This window comes from Charadrius vociferus, unplaced genomic scaffold (genome assembly GCF_000708025.1).
Source record: "Charadrius vociferus isolate BGI_N301 unplaced genomic scaffold, ASM70802v2 scaffold56, whole genome shotgun sequence".
Classification (NCBI taxonomy): domain Eukaryota; kingdom Metazoa; phylum Chordata; class Aves; order Charadriiformes; family Charadriidae; genus Charadrius; species Charadrius vociferus.
This window is the reverse complement of record NW_009649057.1, coordinates 200,103-219,498: the sequence shown is the minus strand read 5'-3', so window position 1 is coordinate 219,498 and position 19,396 is coordinate 200,103. Positions and strand designations below refer to the sequence as shown.

At 41.1% G+C, this 19,396-nt stretch overlaps 1 protein-coding gene across 1 annotated transcript; it reads left to right on the top strand.

The window, feature by feature from the left end:
* Nucleotides 1-273: 273 nt before the first annotated feature.
* Nucleotides 274-18,969, top strand: GPR107 (G protein-coupled receptor 107). Its single transcript, XM_009887998.1, has 11 exons — nt 274-327; nt 1,222-1,332; nt 2,876-3,009; nt 3,927-4,002; nt 4,837-4,910; nt 5,485-5,602; nt 6,601-6,731; nt 8,611-8,654; nt 17,146-17,195; nt 17,946-18,029; nt 18,841-18,969. The coding sequence occupies exons 1-11, from the start codon at nt 274-276 to the stop codon at nt 18,967-18,969; spliced, it is 1,005 nt and encodes a 334-aa protein (XP_009886300.1).
* The last annotated feature ends 427 nt before the right edge of the window (nt 18,970-19,396 follow it).

The following is a 19,396-nucleotide window of genomic DNA, read 5'->3' as shown; positions in this document are numbered from 1 at the left end:
ATGTACTATTAATACTTTTATCTCTAGATGAGAAGTCCAAACAAAGCACATCATCTTCACAGGTAAGAAACTGTCTGCTGTTCTCTTTCAGAAAGAATCTGGGGGAATATTCCAGTATAAGCATAGCCAGGAAGTGGAGAGCATTATTTTCTGTTGCTCTCAGCCTCCACTCTAAATATGCAGAATGCTGTTTGGATTGCCTGGATGATGCAGGCAAATGTGGTAGTTACTTGCTTAAAAAAATCTAAAAGTCTCTTTTCCTTTTCCCAGAGCATGGTAGAACAAGAACATCCTGTTCATAATGACAGAGGAACTTTTTCATTTCAGGTAAGCTGTCCGTCAGTGTCTGGTCTTAATGTGTGCTGGCAGTTCCTTCACTGTACTACTTTGTGAAAAGTAAAAGTCTGGTATAGATGTCTCTCTGATGCTCAGGAAGTTTTTTGAGTGGACTCTTGTTAAGAATAAGTGCTGGAAGTCTCTTTCCTCATAAAGCACGAGAGTTGTTTTAAACTGTTTTTGGTATGATGCAGTTGTAAATATCTTTGATGTGCTGAGCCACACAGTCTAAGTTTACTGTGGTTTTGGTATGATGCAGTTGTAAATATCTTACTGTGCGGCTCAGCACATTAAAGTTTACTGTGGCGCAACTAGTGCATGCAGATTTCCAACAGCAGATAGTTGTGACCTGACTGACTCACTTAAGAGGAAGATATTTTGCGTGAAACCAGATTAGCACTTTGTTTCAGCACCCTGGTTCACTTATGATTGTTGGTTACTATACCACAAAGACATTTTACATTCTGTTATGTGTCACAAATATCCCTTCTGTAGCTATCACAATTTATATAGTTGGAGGAGGAACAAAACAGCTGCCTATGCTTTAGGGCAAGCAAGATAAAAATGTTATGTTTCACCATGTTAGATATACACCTCTTGTTAACATTTCTCTGGTGAAGTAAATTAACACTGATACTGAAAAGTCTTCGATAAAGGTCTTGGATTGCCAGAGTGCACAATCATAGATAAGTACAATGATTCTGCATCTGGAATTCTGTTGAAACTTGCAGATGTGCTGGTATCCTCAGAACAGTGTGCTTGCTGAAAGGAACCAGCTGACCCTAAATGACTGACTCTCTTCATGCTTCAGTAGAGATGGCTTCTTACCAGGGCAACCCTGCTGTGAAAGAGAAGAATGCTGACTTTCCTACTTCTTATTTTCAGTTTTTCTTCAACATCAGCTCTGATAACCAAGAAGGTCTCTACAGCCTATATTTCCATAAATGTTTTGGCAATGGTGGGCCGACTAATGATCAGCAGCTATTTAGTCTTGATGTGAGTATAGCTTCTAAAGTATAATTAACTCATTCACTTAGATGGAAATACACAGCTTTCAATGCCAGCTTGTATACCAAGCGCGTGCTGTACATGAGTGTATATGTGGGGTGGGAAGTGATTCAGAGTTGGGTATTTAATCTCTGTGGTGGAATTTCTGAAGGAAGCAACTACAGTAAAAAGAATTAAAATACTGGGTTTGGAGAAATGTCTGGAAATCTGAAGACTGCGTGTGGGCTGGGTTCAGTCTACACAGTTGTGACTACATGCTGTAATGAGATGGGAGCTAAAACAGCTGTTTGAGTTTTGCTGGGCTCAAAAATAACTTTTTTCTTTACACAATTGCAGGTATTAGGGCTGTTGCTACAGTCTAAATTGTTGGTATTTGTGAATCCATTGTGTTTGCTTTTTCTGGCATAATTAAAAGATGTGTTTTTACTGTTAGATGCACATCTTAAAGGCAATATGTTATAGTAAATGCCTTGTCCCTTTTAGCATCCAAGGGTTTGATACTATGCTCTTTTGAGCCAGAGTGCATTACCAGAGCTCAGGCTTTCCCTTTTTTCTTTCCTGTGCTCGTGCTGGCATCCACGATGGTCTATAGTGAGTTATTCTGTAATGAATCCCCTCATTGACTGGGGTAGTTCTCAGCCAGATCAGACCCCTGAACTGCTTTGTACGTGGTTGTGCTGACACTACTGCAAAGGAAAAGAAAGGGAACATGTAGGTGATAAAACTAGCAGCAACTTAACTCAGCCTAGACCACTTTAAATCATCTTCTGAAGTTGTGTGTTTAGAATATTGAGTCTTTTAATTGCTGTTTGTTGCTTTGATCCACTGATGAAATTGGAAAGAGAAGATAACCGGGATAACTAACCTGCTTGGTTCTACTTAGAGATGCAGGACAGTGTCAGTACTGCAAGCTAGTCCTGATGCATTATTTTAATGAAGTCCTAGCACATATAACCAAGCCATTAAAGGGCATAAATAGGATGTTAAATAAAGATTCTGTTTCCTCAGTCACTGGGTAATAGGCTTGCAGGAAAGTTTTTCCTTTCTCTTGACAGGTGAAGAAATCCGCTGTAGTAAACCGAAGAGTGAGGGGTTTTTAGCTATGTATGACTCTCTCCACGCCCAAAACTGGGACTGTGCTAAAAAACCTGCTTGTTTGTGCAAGGTTGTAGATATTGTTTCTGACTCAAATGTGGGCAAACTCTGAAGTTTGGTATAGAGAACAACTATTCTTTGGGAAAATTATTTTGCCTTTCTGAATTATGTTGCATAACTGAAGCACTGGAAGGAACCTCTGTCCTTTTCTGCTTTTCAAGGAAATTATTATTGTGGGTGTAACTTTGCAAAACGTTGTGAGATTCTTGAGGATGAAAAGCTGCTTTTGCATTTTTTTCTTCGAGTCTCATAACAGTCATTGCTTTAGAAAAGCTAATTTTAAATGAGCAAATTTGATTCTGAAGTGTAATTGTTAACTTAATGCTTTAATAAAATGTTTTCTCAACTGTACACATAACACACCTTTAATATTCAGATAGAAATTACGGAAAAGAATCCTGAAAGCTACCTTTCAGCAGGTGAGATCCCACTGCCAAAACTTTACATTTCCATGGCTATCTTCTTTTTCCTGTCCGGGACTGTATGGATCCACATACTTCGTAAACGTAGGTAAGCGGACTGGTTTGGTGTCAGTGACAAGTATGGGCCTACCTTGTTTGATTTTTATTTTTTTATGTTCCCCCTCTTATAATGCGCAATTCACAGTCAGATTTAATCACTTAAAATATTGAGCTGATTTGGAGTTTTATGCCTGATACATACAGTTTATAGTTGAAAACAACTACTTCTTTCAGTATCATTGTTGGAGACTATTGTTCTAAAGTTACATTAAGAAATCCATCAGGCAGTCTACATATTACGATACATTGTGGCGACAAATAAATAGGAAACTTCTGTAGTTGATGACAAAAAGGCGAATGCTATTTGAAAATAAACAACAAGAAAAACTTGACCAATTTTTTTCATATGGGCAATAGCAGTGGAGAGTCATAAATGTTTTGATTGTAGTCGAAAGTGGTAGGAATTCCTAACTGAAAACCTTGCTGCTTAATAGTTCAAGCGCAGCAACAGAAGCGAGGAGCAACTATGATTCCATTTTGGCTTTACCTCTGACTTAATCTGAAGTTCATTTGGTGATCAGATTATTTAGTAGTCTGGAGTTCGCTTGGTGGTGTGGTATAGTGACTTGGGAACTTAGGTTGGAGTAAGATGTGTTTGAATTATGTTTAGCAAATTTTCTAACTGTTATGATCTATATAGGCAAGATGTTCCTATGAATTACTGTTTTTAATTAACCCAAGTATTAAAAAAACAGAGTTGCAGAACGTGTAGTTGAAATGATGTTTAGGATGTTGCAGAAACTTGGACTGCGGCATTAAAGGGAAACCTTTTACCCTAATAGTCAGCTCAGCCTGGGAGTTACTGTTTGTTTATAGGTTTTAAAGAAATGCCCTTGGGACCTGAAAGTTTTACTGCTGGCTTTTAATTGATGCTCTTCCTTCTTTTTTTTTTTTTTTTCTTCCAAGAAATGATGTCTTTAAGATTCACTGGCTAATGGCAGCCCTCCCTTTCACAAAATCTCTGTCTTTAGTCTTCCATGCGGTACGTATAACTTCTCTGCTTTAAGTGTTCAGCTGGGAAGTAGAAACAAGGAATTTGGGGCATGCTATTAGAGAAATCTGCTTTGGGGGGGAGAATGGGATGGAGAGAGAGTTTTGAAGCATTGGAACTGAAGTGCAGCTGTTTGGAAGTGATTTGCTTTTAAGGTCCCTTCCAACCTAAACCATTTTATGAATGTTTGTAAAATTCAGGGCTGCTACTTCAGATGAAGTATTATGGTGTACCATAACAGACCTAACACTATAAGCTTTGACACTTGTAATACATAAAGTCTCTATTGAATTGTATTGATGTTGCCTTTCCACTGAAAAGATCTCATAAATAAAGGTAATAGCAAGCATTTAATCCTTCAGTGTTTGTGCCAGCCTTGATCTTCACCTTCATGTTCATGATAGCGTAACTGCTACAAACATTTTTGGAGTCTAATGATTTGAACCTGGTTTCTAGTGAAAGTGAAACTGGAAAGACTCTAGTCACCTAATGCAACTGAACCTGAACAATGAATGAATAAATAGGTTACAAATGCAGTTGTTTAACTGTAGTTAGGTGTGGGAGCTGTGTAGGAAGGATGTAGACTGTATCAGTTATATTCCCTAACACTTAGGAAATACAGCAAATGGAAATGACCTCATTGTTGCTAAACAAAACTAGAACATGTTGGGAGGAAATATTCTCTGAGGTGTAACCAAGCTGCGTTTGTACGTGCTGATTGGAAAATTAAACTTGAAGTGGCTGTCGAGCTGACCTGTCTTATAGACATGGCTGGGGAGTTGGTGAGCAGTTTGTGAAGTAACACACTGTATTTTCTGCTTCCAGATCGACTATCACTACATTTCTTCTCAGGGATTTCCAATTGAAGGCTGGGCTGTTGTTTATTACATCACTCACCTGTAAGTATGTCAGAAGATTGATGTGATAGATTCAGACAATGAAACTGAGTTCCCAGTGGGGCTGCCCCCCTCCCGAGCGAACTGGAAAATTGCTGATTCTTTGGTACTACGTTCTGAGTGACAAGACAATAATCAGCCCTGTGTGAAGGGGAAAGCTGTACTTATAGGGGCAGCTGCAGAGAATTGATACTTATGTGGGTGGAGTAAAAGGATAAGAAATGCTTTGCTTTGCTTTGTTCATAGTAATATTCAAGTATCTAATTTGCTCTTGGTGTGAATGGTAAGAGGGTACAGCTGCCAGTGTTTTCTCCTGTTCACGACGGTGAATGGATGACTCCTCCAGGAAAAGATTGCATATATTGACAATTGTGAATGAAGTGTAATATTGCTATGTGATACACAGTTGTAGGCAAGTACATCTGCTTTACTGTTGTAGGATGAGCACTTCCCAAAATTGTGACTAGCAAGGCATTTGTTTAGGATTGTGTCTTTACTGACTGTAGGAGAGAACCTGGGCAGAAGTAGTAGTGTGATAAAATAAAGTCTCTCTCTACAGTATCTTTTTCTGTTTCAGACTGAAGGGTGCTCTGCTGTTCATCACTATCGCCCTTATTGGCACAGGCTGGGCTTTCATTAAACACATCCTGTCAGATAAAGACAAAAAAATTTTCATGATTGTCATCCCACTTCAGGTGAGGACTGAACTGTGTCAATACTTAACTGTCGTGTGGGAGAGCTGCTTGTGGAAACTGTAAAATGCTGTGAATCTTTCACAAAATGCTGCATAGTTACTGCTTGTATAAGCCTATTGGTTACAATTGCAGTTGAGCTGGAATTTCCTGGGCCAGAAGTTACTTCTGTAATTTTCCCTACTTATCTCCTTGTGTTGAGTGTGAGATAATAGTGATCAAATAGTGTCAGCAAGTGAACAACTAGATGTAAGGTAGGTATATTCAAGCTGGGGCAAAACTTGGGCTGCGAAATAGTACTAAACTACTAAGCAGAGAAATTAAATCAAACCAGGACAGCTGTCACTTCTGAACTGCTTGCTGTGGGCTTAAGAAGAAAAAAAGAGAAAACTAAGACTTGTAGGTCTGAGTCTGAGGGAAATTTTCCCAGTGTGTTCAAAGTGATTAGTGCTTGTTTCCTATTCCAGGAACTGAAGTAAATGAGAGCTGCGCTTTTATTTGTTGTAGATAGAACAGCTTTTTTGCCTTTCCAGATGAAATCCCCTACATAGCTGCAAAATTAGAAGTATAGAATTAGTGTTTGAGGCTCTTGCAGAGCTCAGGTGTGGAGTACAAAACGCAGTCAATGACCAGTTTGAATTATTGGCTTAATTTCGAATAATACATTTAGACTGTTTGCTATCTGTGTGTATGCGAAGTCCTGTTTCTGTATATTTATAAGTAGATTTTGCTGTTTTTATCTCTACAGTACATTCAGTATGGTATATAACAAAAAGGACTACCTTCTGAATGTCAGCAGGCACAGTTGGGTTTTTTTCTGTAAACTCTGTGAAAATGCTGCTGAATGTGTGACTTTCTTGACATAGAGCTGCAGAAGAATTGTTGATGCTACTGAATAGGCCCTTTCTGCAACTGTGGGACAGCTTTTACTGCATTGGTAGCCCACATCTAGTGTCATCTTGGAAAGCTTCTGAAACCATTAAGCATGTTTTGTCCTGTAGGTACTGGCAAATGTAGCATACATTATTATAGAGTCAACAGAAGAGGGGACAACTGAATATGGACTGTGGAAAGAAATTCTCTTCCTGGTAGACTTGCTATGTTGTGGAGCCATCCTGTTTCCAGTGGTATGGTGAGTCACTGTATGTGTTGTGTGGTTTCTGAGCCCTGACGGCTTGAGCTGTTCCTGAACCGATGACTGACTGCTAGTTAGAGCTAAAGATACTGCCAGAGCAAAAAAGTCAGTCCTTCGGAGTCAAGTGTTCCATGAACTTTTTTTTTTTTAAACTGTATAGTCTTAACACTTCAGTCTTGTGTTGTGGAAGATACTTGTTTTGGGGATGTAAAGTGGGGATAAGGTAAGGTGGGTGGTGATTAAAGTGTGGCCAGCACAGTACAGACAGAGGTGGTTTTGAAACCTGGAATTTAGCAGAAGTGCTGACTCTCTTAGATTGAGAAAAGGGGTTTTGCTTTACTGACTGAAGTTGGAAACCAGGCTGCTAAATTCTAAACTAGTGCTGTCTAAGATCAGTGCTGCCTTCAAGCGGAGTAGCTGCATTTTTACTTGACTGTTTAGAAGAAATAATCCCACAGGGAGCATTTCCCTGCCCTTCCTTCCACTCTACTTGGCAGGGAATAATGTTGGTTATATAAAACTCGACCAAAACACAGATAATTCAGATAAACACTATTGTTGCTTCGTGCCAGTTAGTCAGAACATCTATTCCAAATTAATTTTAGTCTTAATTGGATAAACAGCTGGGTTTAAAGGAGGATATGAAGGAGTTTCTGGCTCTGTGGTTAGTAAACACAGAATATTCTTCTTTTTCTCCAGTATTTTTTTCTGAAACACAGAGTGAATATGTCTGTCTAGTAAACATGTCGTCACTCTAGAGTGTGCAACTCTTGAGTGTTTCAGAGGATTGTTTTGGGGGGGTGTGTGTGTAAAGACACATACATGTTGCTCAGGAGGTGGGAGTAAGCTTCAGCTTGACTTATGAGGGTGGGTTTCAGCTGTCCTTACCTTCCCAATTGTCCTCTGTGTAAGGTCAAAACCCTACACGGTCTTGGTGGCCTTCTGCCAAGGCTGGGAAATATGTTCCAAGAAATTTGCACTACCCACTTGTCCTTCCCCCAGTCCAGTCAAAGTGCTGCAGCTCTTCTGAGGTTGAGAGCATTTGGCTATGGCAAATAAAACTGCGGGAATATCCACTTGAATTGTAGAGAGACTCTGATTTCCTGTGATAAAGGTGACTTCTACAGTCGCAGCTCTTACTACCTAATGCTAGAATCCATGAGTCCTACCTAGTGATAACGCTGGTACAAAACTTGCATTCCTTAAAGGAGCTGTATCCAAAGAACAAACGCGTTTGGGTGAGCTGTTCTGTAAGTGTTTATAGTGTGCAGCCGGTGTTCCTGCATTGTCACGGTACCAACGTAAACTGGCAGTGAAGCCTGGGACATAAAATCCTGCCCCTTTTTCATCTGGGTAGTGTCACTGCAGCTGGTGGGATGACTCATGTGAGCAAGGTGACTAAAACTTGGCCCTTGAATTTACATTCCTGCAGGGTAGCTTCTGTTACATAAGTTGCCTATGTAGACACGTAAGCTGTAATCAACTATTTAAATGAAAAGAGCTTAAAAGAGCAGTAAGATGCCAAATGCTTGGCAGTACTCTGAATAGTAGCTCAGCTTAACTGTACAAGTGGAAAGCATTATGCTGGAAAATGCCCCAGTTTCTCATTCTGCTCTCTCCCTCCCACAAAGCTTTCTGTAGGCTGAAGTAGGCTTTAGCAATCGGCTTTCTTAATCACAAGGAGATACAGATACTTGAACTAACTGCCTGAGCCAGGGAGATGGGGGTGAAATGTATGTGGTGGTAAGCACAGTTAATTATGAGAATAGCCCAGCCATAAAGAGCTAACAACTTGTCAGAGTTCTACAGGGTCGCAGTGAAAAGGGAGTGCAAAAATCATAGCTAATCTAGGTTTTTTCTTATTTTTATTTTTCAGGTCAATAAGACATTTACAGGAGGCTTCAGCAACAGATGGGAAAGGCAAGTTATCTGTCGTTTTCTTCTGGTTTATGCTACATGCTATAAGAAAATGCCAGAATTTCAAACACGTGTTGCGTATTTAAAATAGGTAAACTAGAACCATAAATCTACACTGTGTTATTGTCACACAGCTGCTTTTCCTTAGTGGGGTCGTAGGAATAACTTCTGGAAAACAAGCTCTTCTGTATGTCATTTTGACTATCAGAACTCATCGGTAAAAAGCTGCTTTTCCTTAGTGGGGTCGTAGGAGTAACTTCTGGAAAACGAGCTTTTCTGTCACTTTGACTATCGGAACTCATCGGTAAAACTCCTTCTCTTGAACACTGAGAGCTGTACAAGTACAAGCTAGACATGACATCTAGAGCAAATAATCTTGACATATTTGCCTTCTTTTCTAAGACTCAAGTTTTCAGAAGCAGAACTAGAAATGAATTCCAGAGTTGCTGACTATTTGTCAAAATAGACCCTTTTATTTAAATTTCTGCAGAAATCTGTTCCTGCCAGAATAGAGGGAAACAAACCGTGTATGAAACAAAACATAAATTGGCATTCGATGTAACACAGGTCTCGACTTGCCCATGTTTGTACAGCAGCTTGAAGCACTGCTTGTGTAAAGTTGAGTTACCTTTATTGTAGCAGTGAAAACGAGATGATGGATGGAAGGCCACCCCAAATATGGCTTCTGTAGCGTGTGCTTTTCCTGCCTTATCCTCTCTCTTCTGAATTAGTTCTTCACTTGGCTGCAGATTCAAGCCACCCAACATAGCACTGGCTTCCTTGGAAGCAGGCAGCCATTGCAACAATCGGCCGTTTGATGGCCTGCTCTTCTTGAAAGCTTTATTTGCAGGAGGTCCTTCATTGGAAATGTTCTTTCAACCCAGTCTTACTCTTTAACTCTTGTCTCTCCTTTCCAGAAATACCTTCCTAGCTCTCGATACTTCTTCTAGCTGTTTCCTGGCTTCCACTGAGACACTTGTGATTCGGTGCAGATTGCCTTTGTAGTCTAGTAGGTGAACTGTAAGGTTGGGTACTGAGCTCAGATTAGGTCTTTTCTTGCTATATCTGTTTAAATTGAAACAATAATTAAGGTGAACCTAGCATTTTTTAGATTCAAAGTTGTTTTTTTTTTTAAAAAAAATAAATAAAACCCAACAACCACAATACACCACACCCCCCCACCCCCCACCCCCCCCAAACCTAAAGGGTGGGAAATACAAAGTTCTAATAGAAACCAATGTGAAAGAGGTTAGTGTTGATAATGTAACGTGAATGTTGTTGGTGGCTTTCTTGTCAGTGTGTTCAGTGACAAATTTGTTTTCCCTTTTCCACTGAGCATATGTTCTGGAGTATTTATGCTCTTGCTGTTACAAGGTCTGCTTAAACTTAGGCACGCCTCGAAAGCAGTCTTTCTTCTGAACTGAGGACTTGACATACGTTAAGTCCTGGTCCTTAGGGGAAGCAACGGTGCGTGACTGCAGAAAGAGGTGTGCTTTGCTGTAACTAAGGCAGAACGGCTGGGTGGCAACTGCGGGTGTGAGTATTGCGATGCTGAGCACTAAGCAGCTAGTGCAGGTCGCTGAGACAAAACCTCTAGGTCTGTGTGGCCTCGGTGGTCACCCCATGCCTACCTTGCACTTGATGGTTGTTATCACAAGATGGTGCTATGGAGTTTGCTTAACTTCAAAACCTATTGAGTGAAGAAGAGCAGGGTGGCCAATATCAAGGATGTTCAGCATAATGACTTGACCTGTCCACTGTTCATCATAATGGGTGGAATCCAGATCTGAGTAAAACCAAGCGGTTCTGAAGGATGCATTGTAGTGTATAGTGGAGGTAAATGGTGATCTGAGAACAACTGGCTGTGTCTGTACAGCTGGTCAGTGCTATGCATAGTAGCCCGTAAGGACTGTTCTTAGTCCTCTGTTTTTTGCGTTGTTTTCCATGGGTGATGGCGCTCTGTCATGAACGTTGCTTGTGCATCACCTACTGCTGTTACCATGCATTACCTACTGATGTTACCATCTGGTTGTGCAGGTCCTGCAAGTTCAGTAGTTGTGTGTTGAGAGGGACTTAGCAGCTGTGTTGTGCTACACTAATAATGAAAAAATAGCTAAGTTAAAAAAAAAAAAATCAGGGAAAACGTTGCATAGGCTGGTAGCAGGTTGTGGCCAGGATAGCCGCAGTGCTGGGACTCACTTGTGAAATACAGTGTGGTTTGAGTATTTAGAGGCTGTTGAAAGCAGCCCATGGGGAGCGAGGGAATGGCAATGTGATGCCAGAGGCAGAATGTTACCTAATGATGTCATGCTGCTAGTGTGCCTGGTTGAGAAAACCAAAGTGTTTTGATTGCACTGTAATAAGGTAAAATCATTCATGTTAGGCTTATCAATGGATAGCCTTGACTAGGACCACATGGTCTTAACTCCGTAAGCTTGCCATGGAGGCCCTGTTCTGCAGAAGTGCTCCTCGGTGTCTTGGCTTTTCGTGAGAAAAATAGGACCAGCACTAACTGTAATGTCATCAGCATTCCCCCCTGCCTCCCCCCCAGTTAAAAAGCTTTCTCCTGAAGTGGTAAAAACTACTGGATCCTCTCATACAGTCTGCCTGTCCTGTGGTTAAAGCTGACTGCATCTCGCGCAGACAGTTCTAGCTGAACTGCCTATTGCTTGCTAGGATTTATTGTCCAGTGTTACCTCAAAGGCTGCTTTCCCTGTTCTCTCACACAGACTTCATTAACTTATAGGGTGTCTTGGGGAATTATATACTATAAATTCAATAGCTGTTTTTCCTGGCACTGAGTATTCTGGTGACCTTCTCGCTGGTGACGAAAGACCTAAGGAAAATTATTTTTGCTTCCTTGTGTCTTTTAGAGCTAACAGCTCCAGGACTTCATGGCTCAGTATCCTGGTGGTGTTTCCTGACTGTCTGTCTGTCTTGTTCTCTTCCAGTGACTTCACAAGCTGTTTATTAGATAGCGCTCCCTTGCGTCAAGTGCAGCCATGACTGCAGTGCGACTTGACTAGAAGTGAAGCATAACATTCATCGGACTACCAGTCTTCTAGTCTTACTGCTCGCCATAATGTATTAGCAATGTACAATTATTAAAAAGGCTTATTATAAGTAGCAGTGATTTGGAGTCACTAGCTAATGGTTATTTAAACTTGATATTTTTATTTTTAAGATTTTCTACAGTGGGAAAGCTAGAGGAATGGGTCTAAAGCCATAATTATCTAGGGAGACCTTACATGCACAGATGCTGTGGATTGCTGTTGAAGAGTAGGCATGGCACAGTGACACAGCTGAGTTTGAGCTGCCTGGTTGTTTGCTTTTTTCCCTTGAAGGTGATCTCTAACTCTAAAGCAAAATATCTGACCTCCACAGGCTTCTTATCTTGCACAGCAGTGGGCGTAAACATCCCATTTTTAGAAGCTTTTTTCTTCCCTGTTTTAAAATCGCCACCTTCAGACTTAAGCAAGTGCCTAGCTGCAGCTTTTTGGTCTGTCACTGTATCTTCTTTCAGATGGGAGCCCATGCTCTCTGTCCGTTTCTAGATCTGCATTACAAATGTCTTGCAGATTTAAGGAAATCAGCCTTGCAAACGGAACTAGAATTGCTTCAGCTGGAAAGCTGCTCCACTACTACTACCTTGTTTACAGGCATCATGAGAAAAGGAAAAGAGGGAGTATGTTGTAGTAAACTTGCTTATTTTTCTTTGAAACTCAAAGTTCTTGGTCACTGGACCTCTCAAGTCTCATAACCCACTCTTGTGTGTCATGTCCTGTGTTTGAGAGAGGAAGGGAGGGCTGGAAGTACCACTGCAGTTTTTGTTCTGCTTGTACCTCTGTGTATGTGATGAGACATGCGAAATTCGGTGCAGTCTGATCACGAACAGTTAGCTATTTTCCTGAAGCACTGCAGCATGTCATAGCTGGCAGCAGAATTAGGGGAAATACATTGCAGTGTCTAGCTCCCAGGCAACATTCCCTGTGTGCTGTGCAGTGGGCAAATGGTGACTAATGCTTTCATACTTGCCCTGTGTCAGGGGGAAAAAAACATTTGCTCTATTCGGTGTCTTCCTGCTCCTGTATCATGAAAATGCTGTGAACAAAGAGCCTGTTCCTGCGTGGTGCGGAACACTCTCTGCTTAGTAGAGCTCAGCAGACACTGGAGGCGATGGCTCCCTGGAGACCCATGCTGAAACACCTCTGCAGATCTCCAGTCAGGAGGAGGGGGTGACCCAGGGGTAAACACGCTCCAGGCAATACATGAGCATCTCAAACCTTGAGATAAAGCTTAGTGATTTAAGTGTCGAGATCACAATGGATCACGCTAGAGAGTTGGGAAATGTTAAGAAATGAAATAGGGCTGTTATGTTTCAGCGTACCATTTCCAGGCGCCCTAGATAGCTATCCAGGGTTGATGTAGCCGTTACATGTTGGAGATACATTGCTTATCCTGTACTTTGGACTTTCTTATGACCCTGGTGGGGAACTTTTGTGCCAAAAGGTAATGTGTTTCAGAATATTTAAGATTAACTAGTCTGTGCCACCTTCTTATGCATGACACTTGGAGACTGTATCTGCTTGATTCTTCTTTCGAGTCTAGGAATGCTTTTAAGCAGAGTGCTGCAGAGATTATAGAGCCATACTTCTCAGAGTTACTCCTGGAGTTGCTTTTTGAGGTCTAAATCTACATGTGTGTCTTCATTCTTGGGGAGAATAGAAAGCTTCCGTTTACTGTTTTAGTGGCACGAATTGCATCTCAGATGCACCAGAGTTAACACAACGTGCAAAGCATTGAAGAAATATTCTTAGCTGTACTTCAGCATGTTTGCTCAAGATGGATTATGATTTGCCCTTGCGTACCGGATTGTCTGGATTTGAGCTCCGTATGTCCTCAGCTGCAGTCCTCTTATTTTTATTACATACGTGTTCTAAAAAGATCAGATTTATTCATCAAAAAGCTATTGTCTGATGGTGCGCAAGGCTGTAATGGATGGTCTGACTTTCTTTTTCCCCATCTTGTAGTGTATATCAGCATTTGAAACGAGCACAGGGGACAATCTGAAAAAGAGACTGATTTTAAAAATACTGTGGTATGCGATGTTTTGATCGCTGCAGATCAGGCTATTGCAGGCACAAGCTGTTAAAGTAAATGGTGATAGAAATGGGAAACTGAGGGAAGCAAGGTATAGATGTTGTTATAAACCTTTCTTGGAGGATGGCTTTTATCTTTTTAATTACTCTGTGAAAGAGATGGAACACAGGTATGAATTCATTTGTAAAGCCTTTGGTAGAAAGTGTCTTTTTTTTTTTTCCTCCTTCTCTGCAGTTAAGGTACTGTTCCTTGAAGAGTGGTTATCATACTTGAAACATAAATTTACCCAACCTTTACTGCATGCTGTGATTGCTGCTGTATTATCACATCTTTACAGGTTGGGGCTGCAAGTGATGCAAGTTGTAAGTGACAGCTGCTGGCCGAGCCTCTCGCCTTGCGAGTGTTGCTGTCAGTGTCTGGACTGCCGGGCTAAGGTGAATCAAAGTCCTAAAATGTCCAGCATAGCAAGACTCAAGTGTTACTGCTTGGAGCACATTCAGCCTGTGAAAAAGCATTTCACAGGCTGCTGATGCCAAGCAATGATGATTTTAGACTTTCTCCAGAACAGTGTGTGCTGTAACTTTGAGCTGTTTAAAAAAAACAAAGTTCTGCCAGGTTGATGGGGTTTTTTTTGTAGACATGCAATAATACTGACTTTAGTATCTGATAGTAGAGAGAAGTATTCCTGAAGTTGAGGCAGCCAGAGAGCATCTAGTTATGAGAAATAAGCAAGCCAGGTTCCAGAGGTGACTCTTCAGTCTTTCTACTTGGTGGTGGTTATCTTTTTCCCCTCCCCTCATCCTTCTTTTCTATGCTTAGTCGATCTAGATACGTAGATGTACCAACCTATGACTCCTTGCTATTGATTATCATGATGAGTCGGTGAGATCTTGAGCTGTGCCCTATCAGTTGGAAGAAGTGGCATGGTGACACTTCAGTTGGCAGCAAGATCTCTGGCTTCACTATCCTTCCCTCCCATGCACTGCCCGAATCCAACAGAAATGACTCTCCAGCTCACTTGGTTGTTGACTGTAAGGCATTGAGGGGCTGGCAGTTTGAATCACAGCTGTTGAGTTGGTGTTCCTTTAGCTACAAAGCCTGGTAATTCTCATGGCCTGTCATTGCACCAGTTGGTGGCAGTTCTTGAAGATGAATGCGTTGAGTTCAAAATAGATCCTTCTGTGTACAAACCGGTATGTGGTAAATCACAAGATCTTCATGGTCACACTTAATGTAGCTCTCCTTTAAATAGGACAATATTGCTTCCCTGATTCACTACTTAATGTGCTTCTCCTGCATATTTGCATGCTTTAATCTTTCTCCAACTGTATTATGAAAAGCTTTTAACATTGTTATCTGGTAGAGCACTAGACCCGTGAAAATCTGTAAATTTTTGCTGTTTAAATGTGGGGAAACTAGCTTTTGCAAGGGACGGAAATGAGAGAGAAGCAGCTAAACCAATGTCTCGGGGCTGATTTAGCTACCAAGGATTTAGTTAGATTCTTGTTCTAACAGTTCCAAGTCTTGCCATCTGTTGCCCAGTGAAGTGCTCTATGCTTCACTGTCGAAACTCTACAGATGCAGGTCTCCAGCTTGGGCATCGCTTTCTGGAGTCCAGAACTGTATATTGCAAAGTAGATGCTGTTCTGTGTTCAGTGTTTCATATTGCAGTCCAGAAGGGAGCATCCTCCCAAAACTGAGAACTACTGGTCTTCTGACATATCGTGCTGTACACTGGTCCCCATGAGCACAGTCTTGCCCAAAGGCAACCCAGTCTGACTGGTGTTCAGATGAGTGGTGCACAGTACGAGCTTTAGCTGTGTGGAAACAAACGTGGTGTTCTTTCACAAATAAGGTTTGCTTTTCTCCTCTTGAGCTCTGGCTCTGCTTTTTCTTCCTGACATGCCCTGTGCTCTGTCAAAAGTTAAACATACAATTTGGAAATGTGTAGAAGCCACTAGCCAGCACTAAATCAAAACTGCTCTTAGCTTAGTTTTATCTACCCATCAGTCAGTTTATGCCTTGTGTAAGTCAGGTGCTGTTGTCATATGTCTGCTGAAGGAGCGTTTGTATCTGTCTCGCAGTGTCCATAGCTTTCAGTTGTTCTCTGGAACACTAAAGGTAAGTTTTGGAAAGTGACTCCTGATCTCTAGATTATACAAAGTAGGTTTATAACAGAATGTTTTCTGCCTTCACTGTAGGTTATGTAGTGGGAACGTGGGACTCCACGTGGCGGAGATTTACCTTTCTATAAGGAAAGTTTCATTCTTTTTGTCACAGGAAGCGAAACATTTTTTTTGGTGGCTGTTAGCCCTCCTCTTCCTGATGTATAATACTATATTTTGCACTGTTGGGAACCTAGAAAATCTTATGTGCAAATACATGCAACCTTATTTATAAACTTGCTTTTTGCAGTGGATGATTTCTGTGAGGGAGTGCAGGTGAACTTAAGCACAATGTGTTGCACTTTCACATCTGATAAAAAATTGTAAGGAGGGCTCGGAGGGAATACCCGTATATATGTGGCAGTACTTTCCTAACTGGCAACTTGTGTTCGTTGGCTCTAAATTGCATCTCTGCATGCTGTCAACGTATCTTGGACTATTTGCCTCTCCTGTTGTCACAAAAGCATCAGGAGTCTGTAATCCTGCTGCACCTATAAAACCTGACTCTCAAACCAGAGTTGACAGCTGTTGTTGACCTCCGCTCGTTCGCGTGAATATCTGCTGTGTTCCTCAAGAGCTGATGTAATCTGTCCAATAAACACAGATTAGCCTGGGGCCTTAGCTTACACGGTTTGTGACTGAAACACATGCATTTGCGATGAGAACTATTTAGTATGACTTCCCGTTTCACTTGTACGTTGTGACTGAGCCATGAATGATAGAGGGTACAAAGATGTTCAAATACTGCTGCTGGTCAACAAGAAGCAGTGATTCCCAGAGCTGCAGTTCCCTCAGAGTTGCTCAGGTCAGCTGAGGGCACAGAGCAGGGCAGGAAGGATCGTAGAAAAGATACGAATTTTCGAGGAAGCGATGTCATGTGATGTGGCCCCTCTGGCAGGAGTGAGGTGACAGTATGTAGCCGGCTATGTACAGATGAGCACTAGAGGAAGGCTCTATATGCAGAGTGTGTGCATATAGAACTTAATGTAAAAGTGATCTCATTGAGTTGCCTTTATAAGATGGAATTCACCCCAGTCTGGGAGTTGTCCAGTACGTAGACAAGCCAGTCTGGAGTTCTTCAGAGTGCCCAATGGGCTGTGGGACGAACTCTTCTAGTCTGGGATTACCCGCGGCCTGGTTTTGACGACTTGCCTACCTTGCAGATAGGCATCAAAAGAAACTGTCTCATTTTAACAATTTTCTGATGGACTTTTGTTTTCTCTTGATAGCTGCCATTAACCTAGCAAAGCTGAAGCTTTTCAGACATTACTATGTAATGGTAAGTAAAACACCCGTACGCATGCATACAGAGCACTTAGAAGCCATTCAAGCCTTTTGATGGATTACTTGTTGGAAGTTACTATAGCTGGTGGATGTGGTGGAGATGTTCCTAGTTCTGCGCAGTGCTGTGCTTTGGCATCTTGGTCAACCGGGTTACAATCTTCAAAGCAGCTGCCCTTCTTTTCCTAGTGCTTGCATCCTTCTGTCTATCTTTAAATTGGTTCCAGCTATTTGTAACGCTTACTGATTTCCTCTGGAGACAGCTTGAGCTGCCAGTTGAATTGATGGGCTTGAATAACGTACTGTAAACTTACTAAAAATTAAACTTGGGACCAAATGGTGTCTTGACATGCACGTGTGCAGTTTCTGATTAAGTCGGTGGGAGCCATGAGCATACCTTCCAAGAGAGCACAGGCTTCTTAATGATTTCCAACAGCCTCATTTCAGACTCTTATAAGTGATAAGAGTAATAAATTACAATCGGGATTCTTCAAGTTCTACAAAATCTTAATATGTAAAGCATTTTCCTGCTATAACTTAAATATTTTGGCAATAGCTTGAGTCATTTGGATGTTCAGCAAGCAGTAGAGCCCTCAGCCTATATCTTCCATGTTTATCAAGGAGCATAATAAGGCTAATCTGGCATGATGAGTTGTCTGGGAATTGCTTGAGCTATTTCTCTGGAAAAAAGAGGTTCTGTAAGGATGGTGCTATTGTTCTTATCATGCTTTCTCTTTTTCCTTCCCAGATTGTGTGTTACATTTACTTCACACGGATCATTGCAATTCTCATAAAGATTGCTGTTCCATTCCAGTGGAAATGGCTGTACCAGGTATTTGCCACCAAAGGAAAGATGTCCATTCCTTGTTATTTTTTTTTTCTCCCTACTATTCTTTAAATATAACTGCACCAACAAAACCCTAAAACATAAATTGTTCCTCATGTTGTAGTAGAACATCTGAAAACACATTGCTGGACCCTGTCTTCTGATTTTTTTTTTATCACTGATGTGCCTAAGGTGGCAGGAATATATTTTTAGTTTTATGTTTGTCCAGCAAGGCTGCTGGATTATACATGAGATGTCTGAAAGTAATTGCATTATTGATTTTTAGTCTTTCAATTTAGAAATATGTGAAGGAAATTAATCAAGAACATACAAAGGAGAAAAAAATTTGTCAGGTTTGCCCTGTGTAATTGAGGCCCCAGAGAGGCAATGAAATAGGCTTTCACTCTTCCATCTACAGGCTTTATTTGCCTAGTGACTCTTAAATACTTGGTTTCTTAACATATAATCCAAGTAAGCGTGCAGGGAATCTTTGGAATACATTAACTGTTGAAAATACCAAACAACTTCGGGATGATTTTTCCCCCCTCATTTAAAAGCCAGGTCTCATGGTAGTTATTTAAAAGCACTGGAATGATGGCTAGAACTTTAACTGTATTTAAAGTGACAGGGAAAGCTGAAAGAACAAAGGGCTTGACAGCATTTAGCCTGGGATTAATTATAACAGGACAGGAATTACTTTTTCTGCTGTGGCACAGGCTTCTTGGCCACTAAATCTTGAACCTTATGAATGAGGAGAAATGTTTCATGACTACGAAGGATTACAGACTGAACTTCAATCTTTTGTTTTTACTTGCAGCTGCTGGATGAAATGGCAACACTTGTGTTCTTTGTTCTCACTGGGTACAAGTTCCGTCCAGCATCAGACAACCCTTATCTACAGCTTTCTCAAGACGACGAGGATGACTTGGAGATGGAAGCTGTGTAAGGACCCCCCCCCTTCCTTTTTTCACCTCTTCACTTGACTTGAGAAAAGTAATGTTTAAAACCAGTTTACTTCAATCTTTCTAAATCCTTCTCTGAAAAAAGATTGAGATCTGCTCACATGTTTAAAGATGAGGTGTCTGTTTGGTGTGTGTTAAACTACCGAGGAGATTTGCGACACGCATAGGACCCCCTGAGCTGCATACTGCAGTAGTGTGGAATAAACTGGTAAAGCTTTTCATGGGGCATAAAGATGCCCATGAAAATGCCAAATTAAACACAGAAGCTTTTTTGATCTGTGTTGCTGAACACCAGTGAGCCTTACAGATTGTCACTAATGTGTCATATTTAAAAAAACTAACAAAAAACAAACAACAAAACCAACAAAAACCAACTACCAATCTATAGAATATAAATGAACGTGGTGTAAG